The sequence below is a fragment of the Dermacentor variabilis genome, chromosome 1 (genome assembly GCF_050947875.1).
Source record: "Dermacentor variabilis isolate Ectoservices chromosome 1, ASM5094787v1, whole genome shotgun sequence".
NCBI classification, from domain to species: domain Eukaryota; kingdom Metazoa; phylum Arthropoda; class Arachnida; order Ixodida; family Ixodidae; genus Dermacentor; species Dermacentor variabilis.
In genome coordinates, this window is record NC_134568.1 from 1,757,066 (window position 1) to 1,780,134 (window position 23,069).

Sequence of the window (23,069 nt, forward strand, 5' to 3'; positions counted from 1 at the left end):
GGCGCTAACCCTGGCATGATACAACCGGAACCTGTAAGGTTTGCTAAATAAATCAGTAAAATATATATTCTCAACTGTACCAGTATTGCCAAGAGGATTCAACATATTTTCATTCAGGTGAATTCTACCTAGACCACTGCACACAAAACGCCCCTGAACCTGTGCCGGCTTTCCGAGGTATTCTAAGGAAGTTAAATCTAAGGAGCGGAAGTGCTCTATTACCTTCCTTAGTGTGCTCAACTGGATGCAGGCCTTTAATTAAAGCTATTGCCCCATATCGATTACAAGCGTCCCTTCAAAAATAATGGACAACATAATTTATTTACACATTGTGAATTCACACGTCTGTAATTTTATTTCATCCCTGCCGACAAGGATTTTTGAAAGATCGCTCATGCTCTACCCAACTAGCCCTGTTCATTAGCGGGATCAGCTCCAGCCTAGACGTTAACGTGCCCGTCGACGCACTCTTTCTAGATCTTGATAAAGCTTTTGACAAAGTTGCTCACCAACGCCTTCTACTTAAACTCTCGCACTTAAACTTTAGCACCCTTGTACTAAACTGATTGCGCGACTCCCTTACTAATCGTCAACAGTTTATGTGTGCTAAAAACCCTGCGTCTCGTAATGCAACGGTTGTCTCGGGCGTGCCCCATGGCGCGCTTCTGGGTCCTTTGCTTTTCCTCATTTATATAAATGATCTTCTCAATAATATCTCCTCTGGGATTCGGTTATTCGTCGACTACTGTGTTAACTACCGCAGCGTCAGCAACAACCTTGACTCTACCAAACCCCAAAATGATCTCCATCATGTGAAAAATGGTGTAATATGTGGTTGTTGTCCCTCAACACAATGAAAACTGCATTCATACCTATCTATCCTCGGTCGTCGTATTCCACAACTTGGTGCATAATTTACGGTTCCCAAATATCTTCCCTACACTCATATAAATGTCCCGGTATCTGTCTATCTGGTGACCATACATGGTCGTCTCACATAATTAACATGATAAACGATGCTAATCGCGGCCTCGTTTATTTGCGTCGGAACTTGCATCACATGCGGTCCTCTGTAAACTGAAAAATTTATTTAATAAATAGGCGTGCTCATGGTTTTAATATTTCGAAGGCCCTATGGTTGTCTCCTATCTCCTACCGGAATTACTGTTCTTGAAAATATGTGTGACCAGGATCAACAGCTTTATACTGTGGTGTGTGCGTGCGTGTCTAGAAAGCCATTGGGCCGAATTCCCAAAGCGCTTCATTTGTAGGTGGTCTTTTCCTTTGGCTGGCCGCCTTGGATATACAACATCAGGATTGGCTCAAATTCTTTCTTACGAACAACTCTACCCTAAGAGCTTTCTACAAATACGGCCCTTTGGTTTTTCCTAACGGCTACAATTACAAAGCTTTTCTTTTGTAATAGTTTTTAGCCATTGGTAGGCCGCCTTAGCGAATATTATATTTAACGTCATGATTAGCAGGAACCTGCTCCTATCAATAATTGTGGCGTAATAACATTTTTAAAGCTAAGCTTTCTTTGTGAATCCTCCCAGTCTTCTCTGAGCGTGGTTGCTCTCTCTCCGAATATATTTGTGGATGGATATGCAAGGGTCATACGAAGGTACCCGTCGAAATGGTTCATATAAGCCTTCTATGACTTGACCGGGTATGTCCAGCTCTGTTTTGCGTAACAACAAATAATTTCCTACGAAAAAATTACAGGTAACATCAGCTCACAGGCACCTCTGAAGCACACAGATCTGTCAATGGTATGTGTAATTATACGTACTTAACCCATTCTTCAAGTTACATTATTCTCTTTGATTTATTCATCAGCATGTGCCACTGGATGTGTGCCCGTTGATGAACGAACCTTCAGAATGAGGAAGTGCAACTTTGACGAAAGAGGTACACGACCCCTAAATGTTGCTTGATGCGTGTCGTACTTTTCTGTGCACTCACCCGTCATCACCAAATTGTACGCATCACCGTTCGCTGCAAACCCTTTCATACGCACTTTACTTAAACTTCGCTGGCATAGATTCCGAAATGTACGTCCGATATGCATTATAGCGCGCGCGCACGTGGGTGTGTGTGTGTGTGTGTGTGTGTGTGCGCGTGTGTGTGTGTGTGTGTGTGTGTGTGTGTGTGTGTGTGTGTGTGTGTGTGTGTGTGTGTGTGTGTGTGTGTGTGTGTGTGTGTGCGCGTGTGTGCGTGTGTGCGTGCGTGTGTGTGTGTGTGTGCGTGTGTGTGTGCGTGTGTGTGCGTGTGCGTGTGTGCGTGCGTAGTGAATGGTTCCGGATTAATTTTGACAACCTGCGGTTTCCTTTACGCAGGTGGTCCAGCAGCACCTTCGTAACCCGCCGCTTTAGGAATGCGTCCTACGCTGCCAGGAATGGAGCTGCCAACCTCGGACTCAGCAGTGCAATGCCGTAGTCACTGCGGTGGATCCAAACCTCCTGTGGTTAATCACCCTGTCCTTCGTGTGTTCTCGACATCTTTATCCGTTTGCCTTGACTGAGACCTCTTTTCTTATGCACTATAGGCTTGTATACATACAATTTAGAGAGGGTCCCGTTGCAGTCTTTGATTTTGGGACCCTCGTCCGTATATTGTCTTTTACCCATTCATTGTATTTAAAGAACAATAAACTGAAACTGAAACTGAAACCAAGTTAAGCTATGAAATAAAAAAAAATGGCCCTCATCTATGAGCGAATCAGGCTGTTCCACAAGCGATGCTCACCAAGAGGAACGTTGACGTCGACTTCCTGTTGGGGCCCTTCGAGTCTCTCGCCCGAGCCGTCAGTTCCAACGGCCACCACAGACACTCGGTAGTCCATGCCGCCCGGCAGTGACAGCGTAACGTTCAGCGCGTTCTCCACGGGCGACCAGTCGAGCGGTAGCGTCACGAATATTTCTCCCCGAGGACCGTCAAATTCACTGGTCGCGTCCCAACGCACGTGGAAACCAACCGGGTCGCTGTTCCATGCTGGAGGACCGACGACGTTGAGGGTGACGTCACGACGGCGTGCGGAGAGCACGGACACCAAATCGGGCGCATCGGGCACTGCGCAGAGACACAGTATGAGGCAAGCCCCGTTGATGCCGACCACGGAGGTTTTCAGCAAAATGAGTTGCACATGTTCGAAAACGTTTTGGACACACATGCGTCACGAAATAATTTAGCCTGCCCGTGTCATAGGCGTGCAGTCTGGATTGGTGTGGCGAGCTGCGCGAGTTCCACTAACAATACCGGGTGCATAGGTCTGAACTGGCTGCAGGCATAAAATGTTGAGGAAGCTCAGCTATCCTACTTGACAAATGGCGGTCCGAAAACTCACGTGATCAGTGACAGTGTTCAGTTCCCACTAGAAGCATACGGAGACACTTCTTGGCCTGTTGTGTCTTCCCCAAAGTGACTTATATGGCATCAGTTATGAGCTGTGTTCAGTGCGTTTGTGCGAGCTGACTACCTTCCAGTGCGCGTTGTTTGACCTCTGCTGTGAGTTGTCTTTAGCGTCTTTATTCCATGCACCCCCCTTCAAGTCGCAAGTTCTCATTCTTGCTACTATCGGTTTGTTAACTACCACCCCCCTTTTTATTTCATTTAAAGGTGCCAACATCTCCTAAAAGTCAAGTATCAAAAAAAGAACAGCGCCTATAGTTAGCCGATGAAAACAAATAAATAAAGATTCAATGCTATAGGGACATCCCACGCTAACTGACACAACCAGTGGGCTCGACCACCTCCAATATAGCCTTAAAGAACATAAGGTAATTAGTATGACAGAAAATACCTTTCCCATACTTAGCTTACTTGCCCTACCTAGCACTTAAAAGAGATGGCAATAGAACTGGAAGCACAGAGGAAAGGCGCTAGATTTCAACTGAACCTTCACTTCGCTGAAGCATCATTCACGGGACGAGCAGAGCGCCGATGAAAAGCAGCAATGTTAACTTTTTTTCTATTCCTCCATTTCGAAAATAATATTCTGGGTTTTTACGTGCCAGAACCATGATCTCAGTATGAGACACACCGCAGTGGAAGACTGCGAATTAACTTTGACCAGCTGGGGTTCTTTATGGTGCATCTACATCTAAGTACACGAGCGTTCTCTCATATCGCCCCCATCGAAATGCGGCGGCGATTGCAGCCGCGACTTCGAGCTTAGCAGTGTCACGTCACAGCCGCTAAGCTGTCGTGGCGGCTTTTCGCCCACTTTAACATAGAAGTTGTTGGAACAACTGGACGAACTATCAAGATTAGACCACATTGTTAATGGAGTGAAAAGTACTGAAGCTTGCGTGAGAGACTATGCCACGTATTTTCTTGCCTTTAACTTGGCTGCTGTTCTTATGATTCAGCTATCTTGTGGAAATTAGTGTATTGGTCAAATGGGCCCTTGTTTGATTGCTCGAAGGAACACCGGGAAGCAGTCAGTGCTTTAGCGACTGGTGGCCATCTAAGTGAGCATTGCCATTGGCGTTCCTGTACCCCGGAGTTTCACACCACTTTGTGGGCTCAGACGGCTGCAGAGGCAGGCTGGTAAGGACATATTCAAAGCTTCTTGAAATGAAAAAAAGTCGCAGTTTCGCCCGAAAGGCGAAGCATCGATTGCGATAGCAAATTAGTTGATTGTTATACGAAGTAAAGATAGTAGTTTTACCGGCCGTATACCCTTGTAAACATTCGCTTACTAACTGAATTAACAAGCACGGTGTCACGCGTGCACAGGCAAACATGAACACATCTCGGTCGATGACAACGGAAACTCGCTGTCAAAACGTTGGAGTTTGGAATCGCGGCAGCAGCTGCGAGCCAATTCACCTCCGTGCATCTCTCGGTTCGATCCGAGCGAAACGTCGGAAGCACGGCGCATACAAAACTGCCGGCGCTACGCGCACTCTGCAAACATCGCCAATCGCTTTCAAGATTGGTCCCACGAGGGCTCGCACTTTGGCCACGTAGCAGATTGCTTCCAAGATACGGCACCCGCAAAGCCGCGCCCGCGTTTGCCGGCTCACCCTCGCACGCTTTCACACTCACAGCACATGGCGCGCGTCAACGATTTTATCGCCCTTAGAAATTATACGGAACCTCACGGCGACGGCGACGGCAGAAATGTGCCTGAAGTGTCCATATAGTTGCTATCGCAATAAAATGCTGCAGAACCAATCTCGCGAACACTGTCTGCGGTTATGCGATTATCATTCAAGCAATGTAGTCTAGCAATGCCACCGCCGAATGGTGTCATCTATGAGGCGTGTGGTGTAGTATAGCCTCTCTCGCGCTTCCCTCTAGACATGCTGCGCCATCTAGCGGGTTCGCCGTGAAGTCCTTTGCGTGGCCTGCGAGATTGCGCAGGTGGCGTGCCGATGCGTACGAGCCATGCACTGCAGCTGGGCTACTCTCTCGCGCTTCCCTAAGAGATGCGTGGCACACTGGTGCGTTCGAACGCTGAGAACAGTGTTTCTTCGTTGGCGGCACACCCAGTGTTACCTCCCCAGTGACCTACGGCAGGAATGAAAGCGGCTCATTGAAAACAGGCGCATACCCAGAGCATTTGTGGCGCAGCTCGGTAAAGCATCGGACTGCGGTGCTTCGGAGGAACCCCTGTCACAACGTTTCATTTGGGCCAGCGGGAGAAAATTGTTGAATGTTCTTTTTTTCCCTAAAAATTTCGTAGAAGACGGTTAGGTAGCCGGATGTTCGAAGAGCAATAACTGCCTCAAGCAGCCCAAAAATTTTGATCGCATTAAAAGCGGGTGATAAGTCTGTAAGCACCTCGTCGCTGGCACTGACCACAGATTTGGGGAAATAGCCTAGTATCCGCCACTTCTGTGGAAGGCAGACAAATTTGTTGCCACCGGTTATCTACCGCTCAAATAGGTGTACGCACACTTTCGGTCTGGTGCGCAACTACTACGAGACTGCCAGATTTCTTTCTTTTCGAACTTACAAACAAAAGTAAGCTTATTTTCTGTATATATACATATAAACCAAATTTCACAGAAATGAGTGGATTCTGTCAGCCAGACGATGGTGTATTCTCGTTGCTATGAGGTGAAATTTTAGTGCGCAGTGTTGATCTGTGTTGAGCGTCGGCGAGCCTCGTCGGCGTCGGCGTAACCGAGCGAACGAGCAGAGCAAAGGATGAAAGAACGTACGCGGAGTGCAGTGGGGGATGAAAAGCAGATAGAGTGCGAGGAGAAAAGCGGAGGAGGAGAAGGCCACAGTTAAAACATGAGGCGGAACGTGGAGGAGGAGTGTATGCTGAAAGCGTGAGAAGAAAAGCGTAGTGTCGCTCTGCGGCGACGATGGCTACGAGATGGCGCCAAAGTAGCGCGCGTCCTCTGTTCACCGATGGCATGCGGTGAGCTCGACCAACGATTCTATATGTATATGAAAACAAAGCGCTGCATTAGAGGAGGCTTGTTTGCGGCGGCTGCTGTGAATCGTGCCCAGGCGTCACTCACACGCTGTCTCTCGCGATCACTCGATTAGAGAGGCAGTCGCACCACACTTCGCTCCGTTTGCAGCGTGCCGCAGGATGCATGTTGTCCACGCCAGCCAATATATCGCGAAATGAAAAAACGTATAGAGCTGCGCTCAAATTTAGCATTAGAGAGTGTCGAAATCGTCGTAAAACTGCCTCTGAGTAAATTTATGATTTGCAGTGGCCGACAATGTATTAAATTAGATGCGAAGCTTCTAAATAAAATAGTTCCGGGCAAGCATTTGTTTTATCTAGGTGTTTCTAATTTCCTATTCGTCTGTTTTTTTACGCTCAGAATTCGTTTGTATTTTTTCTTGACAGATTTAACAAAAAAAAAGCGAAACGAAGCAATTCCCTTTACCAGAAGCAAATACGCGTGTATTTTTTCCAGCTAGTTAGGCCCCATTTTTTGGCATGACAGTGTGAACGAGCATATGGATGGCTGGCTTGCTTAGACCCATCGAAATATTACGTACACCACTTTTGCAGAATGCTGCCCCATATTTCTCTAACTCTCAAATCATGCGCACGTGCTCAGTGTAAAAAAATTATTCTTTGTGGCGTGTTGATCTTAGTGTGCATCGAAGGACTAGACAAGTCACCTAACTTTCCTTTCAGTGCCATATTTTGCTGTATCTCTGCGAATAAGAACGTTGTCAGGATTTTCCTCCCAGTCATTTTTCATTCGTAAATGGTTGGATCTTACGTCCCTCATCTAACGACGCTTATCGAGGCTGTTACTCAGTGCAATGAGCTATGAAGACGTATCGCAGGACCTTACTGGATGGAAGTATGTGGGGCAGAGGCCGTATAATATAAAACTGTTCCATTATGATTTATTTCCAATCTTCAGATATCAAATTTCCTTAACCGCCGACGGACGTCTCGAGCAGTGATCCGCAGCGTTGTTTGAACAGTCCAGTCAAACGCCCTCCTCGTTTATAGGAGGTCCCTTTTGTTTGCATTGCCAGCAACTAGCATCGCCAACGCTTATTTTTTTCCTTATTTAATTAGCTGACAAGAGGCGTAAAACATGCAAAAGTGGAGGGCTTCGGTGGGTTCGAGCTAGCGCAGTGAAAGTAGCTAACCGTATGAGGAGGTTGGTGTCGGCATCTGAGATTGGTCTGCGTCCCCTCTGGAGCTTGCGGTCGCTGGTCGAAAATCGCGGCGGTAAGCAACGGAAGATTAAAATTCACCGACGATTGCGATACTCACCAATGCGAAATTTGAGCGCAACTCTATACGTGTTTTGATTTGGCGATATATTGGCTGACGGGGACAATCTCCCTCGTGCGGTGCGTTCCAAACTGAGCGAAGTGTGGCGCAACTGCCTCGCTAAATGGGAGATCAGAGACATCGCGTTGCTGACCCGTGTGCGCGATTCACAGCAGCCGCCGCAGAGAGACCTCCGTTCATGCAGCGCTTGGCGAACAGACAACGCGTAGAGCCTCGAAGCGCGCGCCCCCCGCGAACAGAGTGGAGGCGAGCGAGCGCATCGAGGTACCCTGACGATGCGCGCTAGTCTGTAGCCATCTGGTAGCCATCGTCGCCACAGTCCGTCTTGTGCGGCACGACGCTTTTTTTCTCACATTTTCGCCATAGCCTCCTCCTCCGCTTTCCACCTCATGGTACCCCTGCACCCTCCTACTCCGTTTCCTCGTCGCGCTGTCTTCGCTCTCGCCGTCTTTCATCGCGCGCTGCGCTCCGCGTTCTCTCTCATCTTTCGCTGTGCTCGTTCGCTCGGTACCGATGTGCGACGCTGACGCTCGCCGCAGGAACGGGTTCCGAAGAGCTGCGCTCTAAAATGTCGCTGAAACTGATCGTCAGCGAAAAGGAGTTGACAGACCGATGTCGTATACATACCGAAACAGCTCAACAGCGTTATACTGCCGCGTAAACATATTATTATACACAAATAAATCCATTCTCCGCAGCAGCTCCGATTAGCCAGTGCCAGAATGATCGGTAGGCAGACGTCTTCTATTCATCCTATTTCCCCTCCTCTCCTACTCTTGTATTCATTCCAGAACGGAGTGTCTCTTCGGTATATTAATGCATCTTCAATCCGTGCATAATAGTTAAACATGTTATGTTTTCGCGGTTTTATGAAATCGCGTGATAGATGGGCGAAGTGGACGCAGCCCTAATACTTCAGACCAAAAGCAGTGCTCATAGAGAAAAGGGCGAATCGCAAAGAATCATTTTTGCCTTGTTTAGTCCAATCATGCATAATTAGTGTGTCACGTCATATTAATTTATTAGTTATCGCGAGTTTCCTGACGCCGTGTGACAGACAAGCGAAGTGGAGGTGACCCGAAAAATATTTGACCAATCTTAGAGGGTTGATTGCAGAAATGGAATGGAAATGTTTATAATAGTTTTACATTGTAGCGCCCCAGGAATGTTTCTACTCAAGAAGTGGCATCAATGTTAGTTTCACACAATTTCTCTCAATGCGGTTGGTTTGATTGAATAAAAATTGATTTTTTTTCTTATTTTATGTACAAGGACATAACGAAGAAAATATCATATATTCTTGAGATTTCTTGGTGCTTTTCTGAACCACCGGATTTCTACCTATCGCCTAAAATTGGCACCCACTCAGACGAGGTCATATCAATTTCATCGTTTGGCTTGAACAACCTACACCAATTTTTGGGCTGTGATAGATGCCCTATTAAATGCCTGCGACGTGGTAGTAAGCATTTAGTGTTATTTAAGATGGGCCTCGATGCATGTACCCGAGTCTTCCTTGTAGCATGCTGCCTGTTAGAATCCCCTTGATTTGCCGTAACCGTAAAAAAACCTTCAGCTACCCTATGCCTAAAAGAGACTGTGGCGTTTTCTTCTTTTTTTTTAATGTGAAACATACTTCTTCGACTCCAGCCACTCTTTGGCGGGCGAACCTATGTCGCGGCGTTCGTGGGCCGATTAAGGTGACATTCCAGTCTGAAATTTTGGGGCACTGGTGCGACGAGTTATGTGCCCTAGGGTTTTAGTTTGCTTTCAATGTTCTATCTTGCCATTACAAACATTCTGTCTAACTTATTATAAACACTACAGCCTACTTCACTTCACTTCACTTTATTTCCTTAAAGACCCCACAAGGGGGTGTTACATAAGGGGTGGGTTGTACAGAGATGTTACAAATGCCACAGGTATTTAACAAGACAGGTATATGGATACACTTTGAATAAAACGTGATGGACAGGTGATTGAAACAATGTCGTGGGGAAGGCCATTCCATTCTGAAGCTGCGCGGCAAAAAAATGATGCAGAAAAAGTAGTGGTGCCAGAACGGGGTCGGGTGACTTGAAGTGGATGGCCCGTACGGGGGGATGTGCGAGCGGCGGGAGCGATGTAAGGTGGATGGCTGAAAGAACTGTGATAAAACTTGTGGTAAAGTGATAGTGTGGCGATCCTGCGGCGAGACGAAAGAGTGGGCAGACCAGAGTCATTCTTAAGGGATGACACACTGATATCATATGAATAAGAAGAATGAATGAAGCGAGCAGCACGATTTTGCACTGCTTCGATAGCGTTAATCAAATAAACTTGGTGAGGGCTCCAGATTGGTGATGCGTATTCAAGTTTGGGTCGAATTAACGATTGGTAAGCCAAAAGTCTTACGTGGTAGGGTGAGTGACGCAGATGACGTTTTAGAAATCCTAATGATCGGTTAGCCGATGAAATGATATTCGTGACATGGGTGCGCCAGGAAAGATCAGGGGTTAATGTTACACCAAGGTATTTATAGGATTCACTTGTTCCAACTGGTATGTTAGCGATTTTATAAGGAAATTGGAGTGGGTTTTTGCGGCGGTGGAAGGAAACTAATTTACATTTGTTAGGATTAAGGGTCATTAGCCAGCGGTTACACCAGTCTAACACTTTATTAAGATCATTTTGTAGGGCTGTTTGGTCAGATATGTTAGTTATTTTGCGGTAGATAACACAGTCGTCAGCGAACATGCGGATGTTACATGATAAATTATTAGGCAAGTCGTTGATATATATTAGAAATAAAAGTGGGCCGAGGACAGATCCCTGCGGCACGCCGGACGTTACAGGGAGCGAGTCAGACTTGACATTGTTAAGGGAAACAAACTGAGAGCGGTTAGTCAGAAATTGGGCGATCCAGTTTAGAACGTCGTGTGGCAGATTTAGTTGAGAGAGCTTCATTAGCAGACGCTTGTGTGGTATTTTATCAAAAGCCTTGGTGAAGTCAAGAAAAATGGCATCTGTTTGTAGGTTAGTGTCGAGGTTAGCATTCAGGTCGTGAAGAAAAAGGGCTAGTTGGGATTCGCATGAGAGGCCTTTTCGAAATCCGTGTTGAGAGGGATTAAAAAAGCTGTTAGAATCAAGGAAATGCATGACCTGAGAGTATATGATATGTTCCATGAGTTTGCAGCACACACTGGTTAGAGATATGGGGCGGTAATTTAACGGACAGTCTCTGTTGCCTGCTTTGTGAACTGGAATGACCTTCCCACACTTCCAGTCGTAAGGGAGAATTCCTGAGGAAAGTGACTGGGAAAACAGTAACAGTAAAAATTCGGCAGATATGTGCTTAGTGTTTTTCAAGAGCTTGGAATTTATTTCGTCCGTACCAGTAGAAGATGACAATTTCATTTTTTCAATTAAGGACAGGATACCAGCGAAACTAATGCTTATGGGTGGCATTTCTGGTAAACTAGCGGAAAACGGTTCTGTTTCAGTAGGGTTAGGTTCATTTGTAAAGACAGACGAAAAGGCTGTATTAAATATATTGGCACTTTCTGAACAACTTGCTTCTTGACCAGATTGATTAGTAAGGATAACGGGAGGGGTGTCATGTGGGTTTAGAATTTGCCAGAAACGTTTGGGTGAATCAGCAAGGATTTTTGATAGCTCAGTGTGAAAGAATGAGTATTTAGCGTTGCGCACTTCTGTTAAGTATGCTTTTTCTGCAATGTTGTATTTGTCCCATGCGCAAACACTGTTTCTAGTCTTGGCGATACGAAAAAGACGTTTCTTCTTGTTTTCAAGCGATTTTAATGATTTAGTAAACCAAGGTTTTTGGCGGGTAGGACGGAAAGTTACCTTAGGGATGAAGTCATCAGCTAATCGGTTCATTTTGTTCTTGAAGAGTGACCAGTTTTCGTTAATAGGTCGTTCCCAAAAACCATCCCAAAAACCCAGCCTACAATATCAATGCAACCATTCTTTACTGAACATGACATTATCCATACATCCACTCTACAAATCACGAATGCTTCGCTGTACGTAAGACTTCAACTATAGTTGAGTTCGCGAATTTTTTTATGCATGGAAATACCTTAAACACCACATTGATGGCATTAAGGGGCAAATTACACGTTCTTTTAGAACGAAAGGGGAAAATTAAGAGTTATGAGAAGAAAAATATCAAGGACATTTTGGCGTTTTCGTTGGGAATTTCGCTTAACACACTAAATGCTCGAATCACCAACGCACTGATTGTTATCAAGGAAAAGCAAAAATGAAGTGTCGATTGGTTATTTTCTTCCCTCGCTTGATATTTGCACTGGAAAGAAAGTAGGAATAAATTCAGAGAACCATCATATAGTAAAGTTCTAACCACAAATACTTTGAAAGTTATTCTGTCCAACATGTTTTTTTTTCGTTTGCTCTACGTAGGATGTTTACCCGTTGTGTATTTGAGTATTGTGAACGATTAAGGCTGATTTTTCCAGAGAACGAATTAACGCTATGTGCACGATTTACGTATGAGTATGCGCTGGTACAAAATTAAAAGCAGATGTCATGGGCACAATGAATTTCATGTTCCCATTTTGATCGCTGGGAATGAGCGGCTTGTTTAAAGCTCAAACGCGCAAGCCCGAAGTTAAGGTTGTTACTTCAAAGTCGCTGCGCAGCTTCATCAAGGCGACAGTGCCGCGTAAACTTCAGTCCATGCTGCACAACCGTATCCATCCTCGTGAGTACGCTTGCAGCACAAGTTACCCATGCAGCTCTCACGTGCTGAGCGCAGCGGCTGCCGGAAGAGGCAATTCGGCGTTGGCGCATGGAAGCAGGCTTAATGCAAGCCGCGAACAAAACACAGGAGAAATTTTCGCAGCTCTAATCTTCGCATTCTGACAGCTGGGCCGACACATCCTGGCGAGTAATGCGCGCGAGCTCGGCGCATTTCTCGACAGCAAAACGAAAAGCATTGCAACACAATAATTTAGTTATCCCTGCCTTATTCCCTTAATTGAGATGCGGTAAACTTGGCTGAAGTTACTATACAACTGAACTCTATTCACTAGGACCAACCGAAATCAAACATAAGATAAACGCTATACGTTTAAAAAATGTCGATAGGAAACTAGGAAGCAAGAATTGATATTTTTGACAAGGTATTTGTTTTCTGTAGAATTATGGTTTCTCGGCACACTCACCCATGACCGATGTCCGGAAGTTCACTGTAGCCGCTTTCCCAATGCGATACGTGGTTTGGGGCTTGCCATCTTCAGTGTAAAACGGCCTCAGGATTAACGTATAGTTTGTCCACGGCTTCAACCACTGCACGTTGTACGAATGAACTCGTCCTGATACAACGTTCTGGAACGAGTGGGGCGCTGATTTTCCTGTCAGAAAGTAGCCGGCGAGTTTCATTGTTGAGCGGTTCTGCAGGTTCATCGTAATCAGCGACCAAGAGAGCTGCACAGACGTGCTTGTGATGTCGGGATTCGGAAAAAATATTTCTGTGTCCAGCAAATGCCCCGGAGCTGCAAGAGAAAGATACAAAGAAGATACAAAAGAAGCGGACAACAAATCTGCGGCTGCTTTAAGAACGTAGCGGTGGCCTCGTGTTATCGTGATGCGCACTAAAGCAGCACTGATAACAAACTCACCACACATGTCCGAACTTTCGTCGGAGTGGTCATCGCTGCCACTAGTCCCGGGCGGTGGTGCGCAGTCCAGGACGCCGTTGCAAACTGACGTCGTCGGAATGAGGACACCTCCGTGCAGGCAGCTGAAATCCTTTTCCTCGTAACAGGAAGCTGCACGGACATGAAAGATATGTCTGGCTGGTTGTTTGGCCACACTCAAATGAAATCGCACAGCCTACTATATATATAAGCCTACTATAGTATAAAGTGCGGAACCGTTATTTTTTGCGCAGTCGAGTCTAACGCTAAATCGAAATTGAAGGCTACATGCCCTCTGCAATAAAGAGAGAGAGACAGATCCTGCGCCAAAATAAGCTGGCGAAGTAGCCAGCGCAGTCTACATTTTTTGCTTATTTTTGGGGATCAATTTTAAAAAAAAACCTGCAACGTGGAGCATGGGACGGAAGCTTCGTGCTGGTTATACACTCACCGTAGAAGCGCAGCAGTAGAAGGGCGACGTATGTAGTTCGCATGATGCTGTGGGAGAGCGCAATCACGGGTCGTTCAGCAAACGCCTTTCCCAAGAGACTGTTGCGGGGCCTAACGAACGCTGGAGCTTAAATAAATCAAAAACGAAACTATATAATACAGCGGCACCGACGAAAATTGTTCAGCGTAGGCAGCAAGATACTACTGGGCACTGGTCAGCGCTCCGGGGAAGCCTCGCGCCTCCCCAGAAGATATGCGGATGGCTGGCCGAGATACGCGGGTGTCAAGTGTGCTCAATTTTGCACTGAAAGCAGCGCGATAAAGGCTGGTAGAGTAGTCGTCCCTTGGCGTATAAAATTTCATAGCGAGGTCGTCTCGCGGAAGCGAATCGCATATTCTCGCTTCATATCTGACGCAAGCATAAACTCCTGAGAAAACAGCAAGCAGATGAAATCGTGACACCGTGCCTCTTCTTCTTGGCAGCATCAGGTGTCGCTACGCGAAGAAAAAAAAAATGTTTGAAGAAAGAGGCGGTGATAGGCTCCAAAGATGTTTATTTAAATTTATAAAGCAAAGAACGAAGGATATCCGTTGAAAAGAAAACAGAGCAATGGAATCCGAAAAACACGCACCTCCGGTTACATTCTTGAGTGGGGCAACACAGTCACGCTGCGTTTAGATATTATGATAGTTATAGAGCTTAGGTGTACCAGAATAAATGGATATATAAGGAGAAAAATTCTAACTAAGGTTTTCATGCATAGAGAGAGCCTCAGGAACTGAGCGACTCAATCTATTTTTAAAATATTGAAGAAGCCCATTGCTTAGCGAAAGCAGCAACGCACAGGCGAAATATATTTGAGTAGCAAAAGCAACCCATAGCATAACTCGTATAATTTCGCCCAATTTGTCACATCTTCGGTAAAGAAAAAAAGAAATTAAAAAACCGAAGAGAAAACAAACTCGCGGCTTGCGGGAATTGAAACTCAACACGCTTGATGCGTTGGGTGTTCAAAGGCAACTTTAATCAAGTTTGCGTTTAAGTTTGACATTAAAGCACTCAATTTATCACCTATTCGAAGCGTAAGTTTTATGTCTATGCCCCTTGCACTTCGAAGCTTCATTGCTACGAAATAATTTCTTTCTGTAATGGAAATGGACACTACTGAAAAAAGACCTAGTCCACTTTCTTTGGCAATGGCGGGTAGTTATCACGTGGCAATGAGGAAAACTATTTATTTGTTTATTTGTTATCTTTTATTTTTTCGTACATTTTACCCTCAAGCCCGCAGTGCTTTATACAGCGCAGTGGAGTAGATGAATATCTAAAGAACCAAGCACGACGAAAAAAAGAACAAATAAATTCATGCACATACACAGGCACGTATAAGCACGCAGTTTACAAATGCAGTCTACAAAAAAAAAACAAAGACGGAACATTCACTTTATGAGGCATTACGAAAGGCACTCTGGGTCGAGGAACAAGGTAAGTTGCGGTCTGAAGGAAGCTAGTTCCTGTCTTTGGACGTCAACGAAATAAAGGAATACATGGAAATGTTGATGATGATGGTGTGGTGTTTAATGGTACAAGGGCCAGCTATGGCCAAAGAGCGCCATGATAAAGAAAAGCGTTAGTGCTACAAGTAGTGACGTATATTCCTTAATTATGGTTGCGCTCTAAGCGGGCCGAACGATAAGACAGGCTTCCAACCAACTGGCCTTTCAAAACTTGATGACGGTATACTGCTTCTTGACAAAATCCTTTGCGAAGTGTTTCAATCTACTGCAAGGAAAGGGTACGTTTCATTGATTTGATAGTACTAGCGCGATTGTAGTTAGACAAAATGAAACGCGCTGTATTATTTCGTATCATTGGAGAGAGAATATTAGGTGCGATTGAAAATAATGCCATATGGAACATGCATATTCGAGTTTTGGACGCACTAGTGTTTCAAAGGTCGTTAGTTTCATAGCTACAAGGGCCCCCTTAAAGTTACGCATGAGGTAACCTACCGTGAGGTTATCGTTAATAACGTAGTAAATGTGGAGTTTTCAGCTCACATCATATGCTATAGGAGTGGTCAGATACTTATGAGAAGTTACGGAATCGAAAAGCGTGTTATTTGTGGTTTGTTGGCGGCAACTATATTAGTATGCGAAGAACATAAGGCTTTGCATTTGTTAGTTCTTAATTCAGTGTGGCATATTTTGCACCCACGGGAAATGCTACTGATGTCAGCTTGCAAAGAATTAACGCCCAAGTTATTTGTTATTGCTCGAAAAACAGCCCAGTGATCTGTGAAGAGTTGAATTGAGGAAGTTAAATAACCGGGAGAGTGAATCAACACTATGGAAAAGCAGAAGGGCTAAACAAAGCCTTGAGGTTCCCAAAAGATAACAGGTGCGGAGGGCGAACTTGAAGTATTGACAGCGACGTACTGTGAACGATTATAGTAAAAATGCGCATTCTAGAAGGGAAGGTTGCACTCTACGCTCAAGTTTCAAGTTGATATATATAGTAAAAGTTTGTGGCTAGCCTTGTCAAGACCTTCTAGAAATCCAAAAACTACAATCGACTCAAGACGCTCGATCCCGAATCCCGAACGCGAGCTTTACATACGCAGCGCGCCTCGCTCGCTCCTGTGGCATCTTTGGCGCCTGACGTATGCACGCGCGTCTGGCGTGCCTCTAGCTTGTTGCTAGGCAACGCAAGAAAAATTTGTCGCAAAGAATAAGTTCATTTACACCCAAATTTTTTTTAGTTATGGTGGGAAAGCATAAAAAAATGAAACGTTGTCGGTAAGTTCATTTCACATTCTTTTTTTTCCCGATGCTCGCATCAAATAACGGATGGAGTTGAAACTAGGCGTGACGTGTTTCCTGTTGCCAGTTTTTGCTGAGTGTCCCCTCTTGTTGAATTTCTTTCTCTATGACTATAGCCTTAGTGGAACGTTTCATGTGCGGTGCGCTCGTGCTCGGAGCAGGCGTCGCCAAACATACAGTATGGCGATGTGGCTCTTGGATTCCTCTGCCATTCAGTCCGCGCTATCTTAAAACAGGATATCTTAAATAACGGTCTGATTAGCAATTTCAGAGGAAACATTGCAATTCGGGAATCGAGGACCCAAAGTCGTATTATTAACTCGACAAAAATTTCTCTAAACAAAATCGTCTAGCGTGCAAGAGCCTGCAGTATTTTGGCCCTGCGGGCGGCCCAGTATGGCAGTACCGAAAGTAATATGATATAGAGCCAAGGTAACTACGTTCTTATTTATTTTTTCTACATTGACTTTTATTCGCCAGGACATATTGAGCCTTTTTTTTTTGTTCTGGTTACCCTACCCGCGGGCTGCCAGAGCCAGCCAGAGCGCATACATTTTTCTCGTTTTGCCCCAACCAGCGTGCGCCGCACTTCGCTGCGCGTTCGGTTTGCCCTGACCGAGTGGATTTGCACCTGGCTGAGTTTCGGACGATTTCTGGCTAGCAGATGAGAAAAAGAAACAATGGTAGTTCGGTGCCATCACTGTGGGCACTCGATGGATTGCACCGCGTTCGCTTGAGCGCAACCTCTCCAGAAAATCACGTCTCTTCGGTGTAGGATACCGAGCAGTATGCGTATGGGTCTCGGTGGACCAAGCGTCTCACTTTTCTTCGATATTCCTTCGGTAGCCACATTAGGTGCCCAAAGTAGGCATTCGATTGCAGCCAATGTACTTTTCGTTGTGTTTCTTCATTTCGGTACCCCCGCTCCACAAAAGGAACCAAAAATACATTGCTGCGGCGCAGTGAATTGCCGCATGGTGAAAGTTCGATTTTGTTACTTCTTCTTTAGCGGAAAGTAATGCACTACGGAAAGCTTCAGTTGCCCGATACTCTTATTATATTATGGTCATCGCAATAATATGGACACTCCAGGCGCATTCCTGCCGCCGCCGTCGCCCTCATGTTCCGTATAAAGTCCAAGAGGGATAACGTGACCGCACGCCGCATGCTGTATGTGCGAGTGAAAGCGTGGGGGGTGGGGGATGGAATGGGTGAGGCGTCGAAGGTGCCCCATCTTGTGTGCGTAAAGGAGAAAAGCGGGGACGAAGCGCGCCGCCTTCCGTCGCGCGTGATATATAGGGGGAGTGAGGCAGGGGTGGCGGGCCGAAGGATTCTGTGACCTGGGTATCTGTGTTTGCGAAACACGTTTATTTGCCTTGTTTGAGGCATTATATAAAGTGACCTTTTCTTAGATACGTAAGTTTATTGCAGACTTATACCTATATTCAAATATCTTATTGTGAGGTTTTGTGTAGATGCGCAGTAAACTTTCTTTGCAGTGACACTTGTTTTGCGCTTTATCAAGCTGTATCTTCGCATTTGTATATCCCACTGTATCTTCGCATTTATAATGTACGAGGGCGAGTCAAGTGAAAGTGAACGAACGAACCCACCCTGGCAATACTGGTTCATTTCATTATCTGAGAGGCATGCGCGTAGCAGAGAGGCATCTCTCATTTACAAAACAATGACACGCAGGTGTGAGGATAAAGGTTTTTTAATGCTCTCATACACTGGGTTGAACAGGGTTGCTTTGCATAAATGACACCCCAAAAGTTGAACAGGGTGGTGCCGTTAAGTTTTTGACAGCTGAAGGTATTTCTCAAAAAGAAATTAGTCGCCGTATGGCTGCTGTGTACGTTGAACATTCCATTTCAATGGCCACTGTGAAGCGTTGGAGCAAACGGTTCAAAGAAGGACGTGAAAGTTGCAAAGGTGATCCAAGACCGGGCTAAAGCAATCGTGCTAGGACCCCTAACAAAACTGCAAAAGTTGATGAGCTGATGTGACAAGAACGAAGGATAAGCATCGATGAATTTGCAGAGCGTGTGAACATCGGTCATGGTACACGCCATAGTTCATGAACATCTCGGTTATCCGCTCTTGTGTGCGCAATGAATTCCCAAGGTTTTCAACCACCGCCAGACGACGGAGAAGTTCGGCGCTGCCTTGACTCCTCTGATCCGGTATCACAATGAGGCGGACGACTTCTTGCCTGCAATTTTGATCAGGGACAAACCATGGTGCCACTACTACGAGCCTGAAAAACGACGGCAAAGCTTACAGTGGAAACATTCGATTTGACCACGCCCAAACAAAGCAAAGGTCGTCATTTCCGCCGGAAAGGTGTTGTTGACTATATCTTTTTCAAACGTCAGGGGCCATCACTGATAGAATTTGATAAATCTTGAGACTATCCATTGTCTCCGATATGGTGAAACGACGGAACTGCTGCGTGTCGCAATCAAGAACAAAAGGCGTGGAAAATTAAGTAATCGGGTCACCTTGCTTGCTCCACGACAGTACTCGTCCCCACGTCGCTGATGTGGTTAATAAAAACTGGTAAAGTTGAAGTGCGAAACGCAGCAACATCCGCCATTCAGCGCAGACCTGTCGCAACCGAAAAAAACAGCTCAAGGGAACGAGATTCGTGTCGGACGATGACATCAAAGATTGAGTTGCAGCCTTTTTGAAGCAGCAACTCAAGGAGTTTCATGAGACGGGAATCACTCGACACGTTAGTCAATGGGACAAATGTCTAAATGCTCATAGAGACTGATTTAAATAAAGTACCCCGTTTGTAATATATTCGCATTGGCTCACTTTCATTTGACTCGCCCTCGTATATTTTGCAGAACTCCTGCTTTTTATACGTGCCCTCTGTTGCGACTATAATTTCGGTGCAATTAGAATACACGACCGGTGACAGCTGCTCCTGCGTAATACATTGGAACAAATGACAACTTCATTGAAAGTTTTCACTGGCCGTCGCATATGCACAAGAATGTAAACACGGTTCTTGAATGACAAAGTTTCATTAACATATTTGACCTCAACTTGTCCATTTCATGGCCTTTAGATTTTTCATGTCAGGGGCATGCACTGCTTCACTGGTTTCGAACTGATAAAGTTATAATGATCGTGTGATATTTTCTTTACTTATTAAATAGACAAAAAACGTGGAAGCATTGATATCAGCTATTTTGGGCGCAATTTTCGGCACGTACGAGTATGTTCTTTTATGAAAAAAAAATACGTATTTTACTTGTTTTGACAGTGCGTAGCGTTCGAGAATCCGTTTGCAGCATCTTTGGCAATGGCAACGCAATTATTATTCATGTATTTGATTCCTCGAAAAATTGCTTCAGAGGAAGCTTTAGCTCGGGCCCAACTCCGACGCGGCCTATTCAAGTACATGTAATATAATGAAACGCTTTTCTCAGATAACCCCTGGATCGCTTTTAATGAAATTTGCTGCATTTGAGAGAGAAAGTTAAATTCTAGTGTCTGTTGCAAGCGGAATTTCGATTTAGGGTCAGGATTTTTTAAAAATATTTTGAAAAATTCGGAAGTTCGAAAAAAAATAGGAGCATGACTTTTACAATCTAATAGCTCTGCATCAAGAACCGATATCATGGTTCTCTAAACGGCATCTATTATAACAGTCAACGCGGACAAATTTGGTATGTCAATTTGTATGTTACGTGAATTGGTTACGTTGTGTGGAATGGTTCTGAAAAAGCCGTATTTCCATAATACTAAATTTTTTGAGATTCATGTGTAAATTTACTATTACGTGCAACTTACAGGATTTTGATATCATTTTTCATTGTTGAGTTAAAGTTCTAAACTTGGTAGTTTCGTTTTCTGTAAATTTGCGATTTTGGCCAATTTTTAGTAAAGAATTGACAACAAAAATAAAAAATTCGAAACCAGCAGTCACTAGAATTTAGGATTTTCTTTTAAATGCAACAAACCTCGTCAAATTCAGTGCAGCGGTTCAGAGAAAAACAATTAGCCTTCTACATGTGTTTAGATAGGAGCACCTCAGCTAAACCTTCCTCTGAAGGAAGAGAACGAGCTGCAACGTGATCCGCCCCCGAACGAAATTTATGGCTACACACTAAACAATTTCTCACCCATAAGGGTGTAAATTAGCTTGTCCCCAGACGAACACCCTTTGCCACCTATTGGGTGCTTAAAAAAGGGTGCTAGGAAAGGGTGCAGAGGCTAGCACCCTTAAGGAAGGGTGCACAGCATAAAATTTTAAAGGGTGTAGTGGTCTCACCCTTATTAAAGGGTGCTATTTTACCATAACACCCTATTAATAGGTGCTGGAAGGGTGCTCTACATTGATTCACCGGAGCAGCAAAAGCCGAGGATTGATGCACGACAGCAAATGTGTCCACAAACATAAAATGCTCTACTCCAGAGACAATGCCGTGTGCAGGCCGCATGCTAGGAACTGATATTGGGACAAAACAGTATATATATATATATATATATATATATATATATATATATATATATATATATATATATATATATATATATATATATATATATAGTGCAAAAATATGCATCTTTCCCACCCATGGATGCCACTTGTCACACATTGCATAAATGTTCTATAGCTATACCAATTTTTGGACCACAATGCACAACATCAATCCAAGGACCCTACCAGCACATATGCATGCCATGCGAAACGGAAAATTTAATCAGGAAAGCAATGCATGGGAACCATTGCTTTCCAAGGAAATATACGACTGTTGAACCGCAACAGTCATATATTTCCCTCACAACAAAGGCAAATAATATACACCACACAGCACCTGGTGATCTTTTGCCCATTTGAGACATGCGTGGCACAGGTGTTTTTATACATATGAGAGTGCGGGATAGTTTTGGTATCAAAGTAAATTTATTAAGAACATCAATAATTAATGCAACACGAATACATATGAACAATATAAATAGAACAATACAACTGAACAATAGAAAGCAGGTCGACGCTATACCTTTAAATTAGTCGAAGGCTTTCGATCTGGTCATACATAACGAACTAATTTAAAAAAACTGATGGAAATGAATATAAATTATGTTGTTATGTGGATCCGCTCATATCTTACAGATCGGACACAATACGCTGATATAAATGGTAACAAATCTAACCAATTAAACATAACCTCAGGTGTTCCACAGGGATCCGTTCTAGGACCACTTCTTTTTCTAGTTTAAATAAATGATATTGCTCATCACATAAATAACGACATAACCATCCTGTTATTTGCAGGCGACTGTTTATTATATCGTGAAATCAATAACCAAAACGACCAGGCGTCACTTAGTCAAGCCCTTAAAGCTGTAGAAGTCTGGGCCATAAGAAGTAAAATGAAAATTAACGAATCTAAATCAGTCCTGCTCAGAGTTACAAACAAAAGATAGCATGTTATTGCGTGTATTTATGAGATGAACTCAACGATTGTAACTGAAGCCGAAACGATAAAATACCTAAGTTTAACAATTTCGAAAGACTTAAGTTGGAAATTACACGTAAACAGAATTTGTGGAGCTGAAAAAAAAAGTTATGCTTCCTTCGCCGAAAATTAAAGCTAGCAACTACACCCGTCAAACTACTTGCATATTTAACCTACAATAAACCGACGTTAGAGTATGCCACTGTCATTTGGGATCCGTTTCAATCAGGATTAATAAATCGCATTAAGAAGATATAGCAAAAATCTGCAAGGTTCGTTCTTTCCCGGTATTATCGCATTGACTCTGTTTCCGAAATGCATTGGTTACTTGATTTGCCTCCACTGGCTCCACGGCGGAAGTTGGCTATACTTAAATTTTTTTTGTTATCAAAACTTACCACTTTGTTGTCAAAAGTTTGTTACCACTTCAATATTGTTACGGCGAAGACGGCCAACAGCACATTCAACATGGCTCTCTTTTGGAGACTTTGTTCAAGAACTTTGTAGCCACTACTCTAGGGGCACTCAATGTGAGCCCGAGGAAAAGGCACTCCAACATGACAAGAGTGTTGAACAGCTTGCGGTCGTACTGGATATTGAAGAGCCAGTAAGCAGATAAGAGAGCCGCCAGCCCCTCTTCCCCATTTTTCACCGCAAACAACTTCTCGCGGTCCACCTTGATGTGGAGAAGGTCAGCCTCTACAACGTCTGCTCCAGAAAATACGATGCAAGGGGTTGCAGGAACGCTCGGGTCCTGTAGTGGCAAGAAAAAATATTGCATTATCACCAATAGACCATGAATAGTACATTGTCACCTCTTCATACTTAGTCACCCTTTATGAAGCTTTCTGCAGGTTATACATCATTTCAACGCAATACAAACAATGTTAACAATACAAATGGCTAGTCTGACATTTA

General features: G+C 44.4%; 1 protein-coding gene across 1 annotated transcript; it reads right to left on the reverse strand.

Annotated features, from left to right (window-relative positions):
• Positions 1-2,710: 2,710 nt before the first annotated feature.
• LOC142574842 (uncharacterized) lies at positions 2,711-14,043 on the reverse strand. The gene is made up of 4 exons (XM_075683849.1): positions 13,850-14,043; positions 13,381-13,530; positions 12,925-13,254; positions 2,711-3,072 (listed from the first exon to the last, which is right to left on the reverse strand). Exons 1-4 carry the CDS (start codon positions 13,890-13,892, stop codon positions 2,711-2,713), a joined length of 885 nt encoding a protein of 294 aa, XP_075539964.1. The 5' UTR covers positions 13,893-14,043.
• Between the last annotated feature and the right edge of the window lie 9,026 nt (positions 14,044-23,069).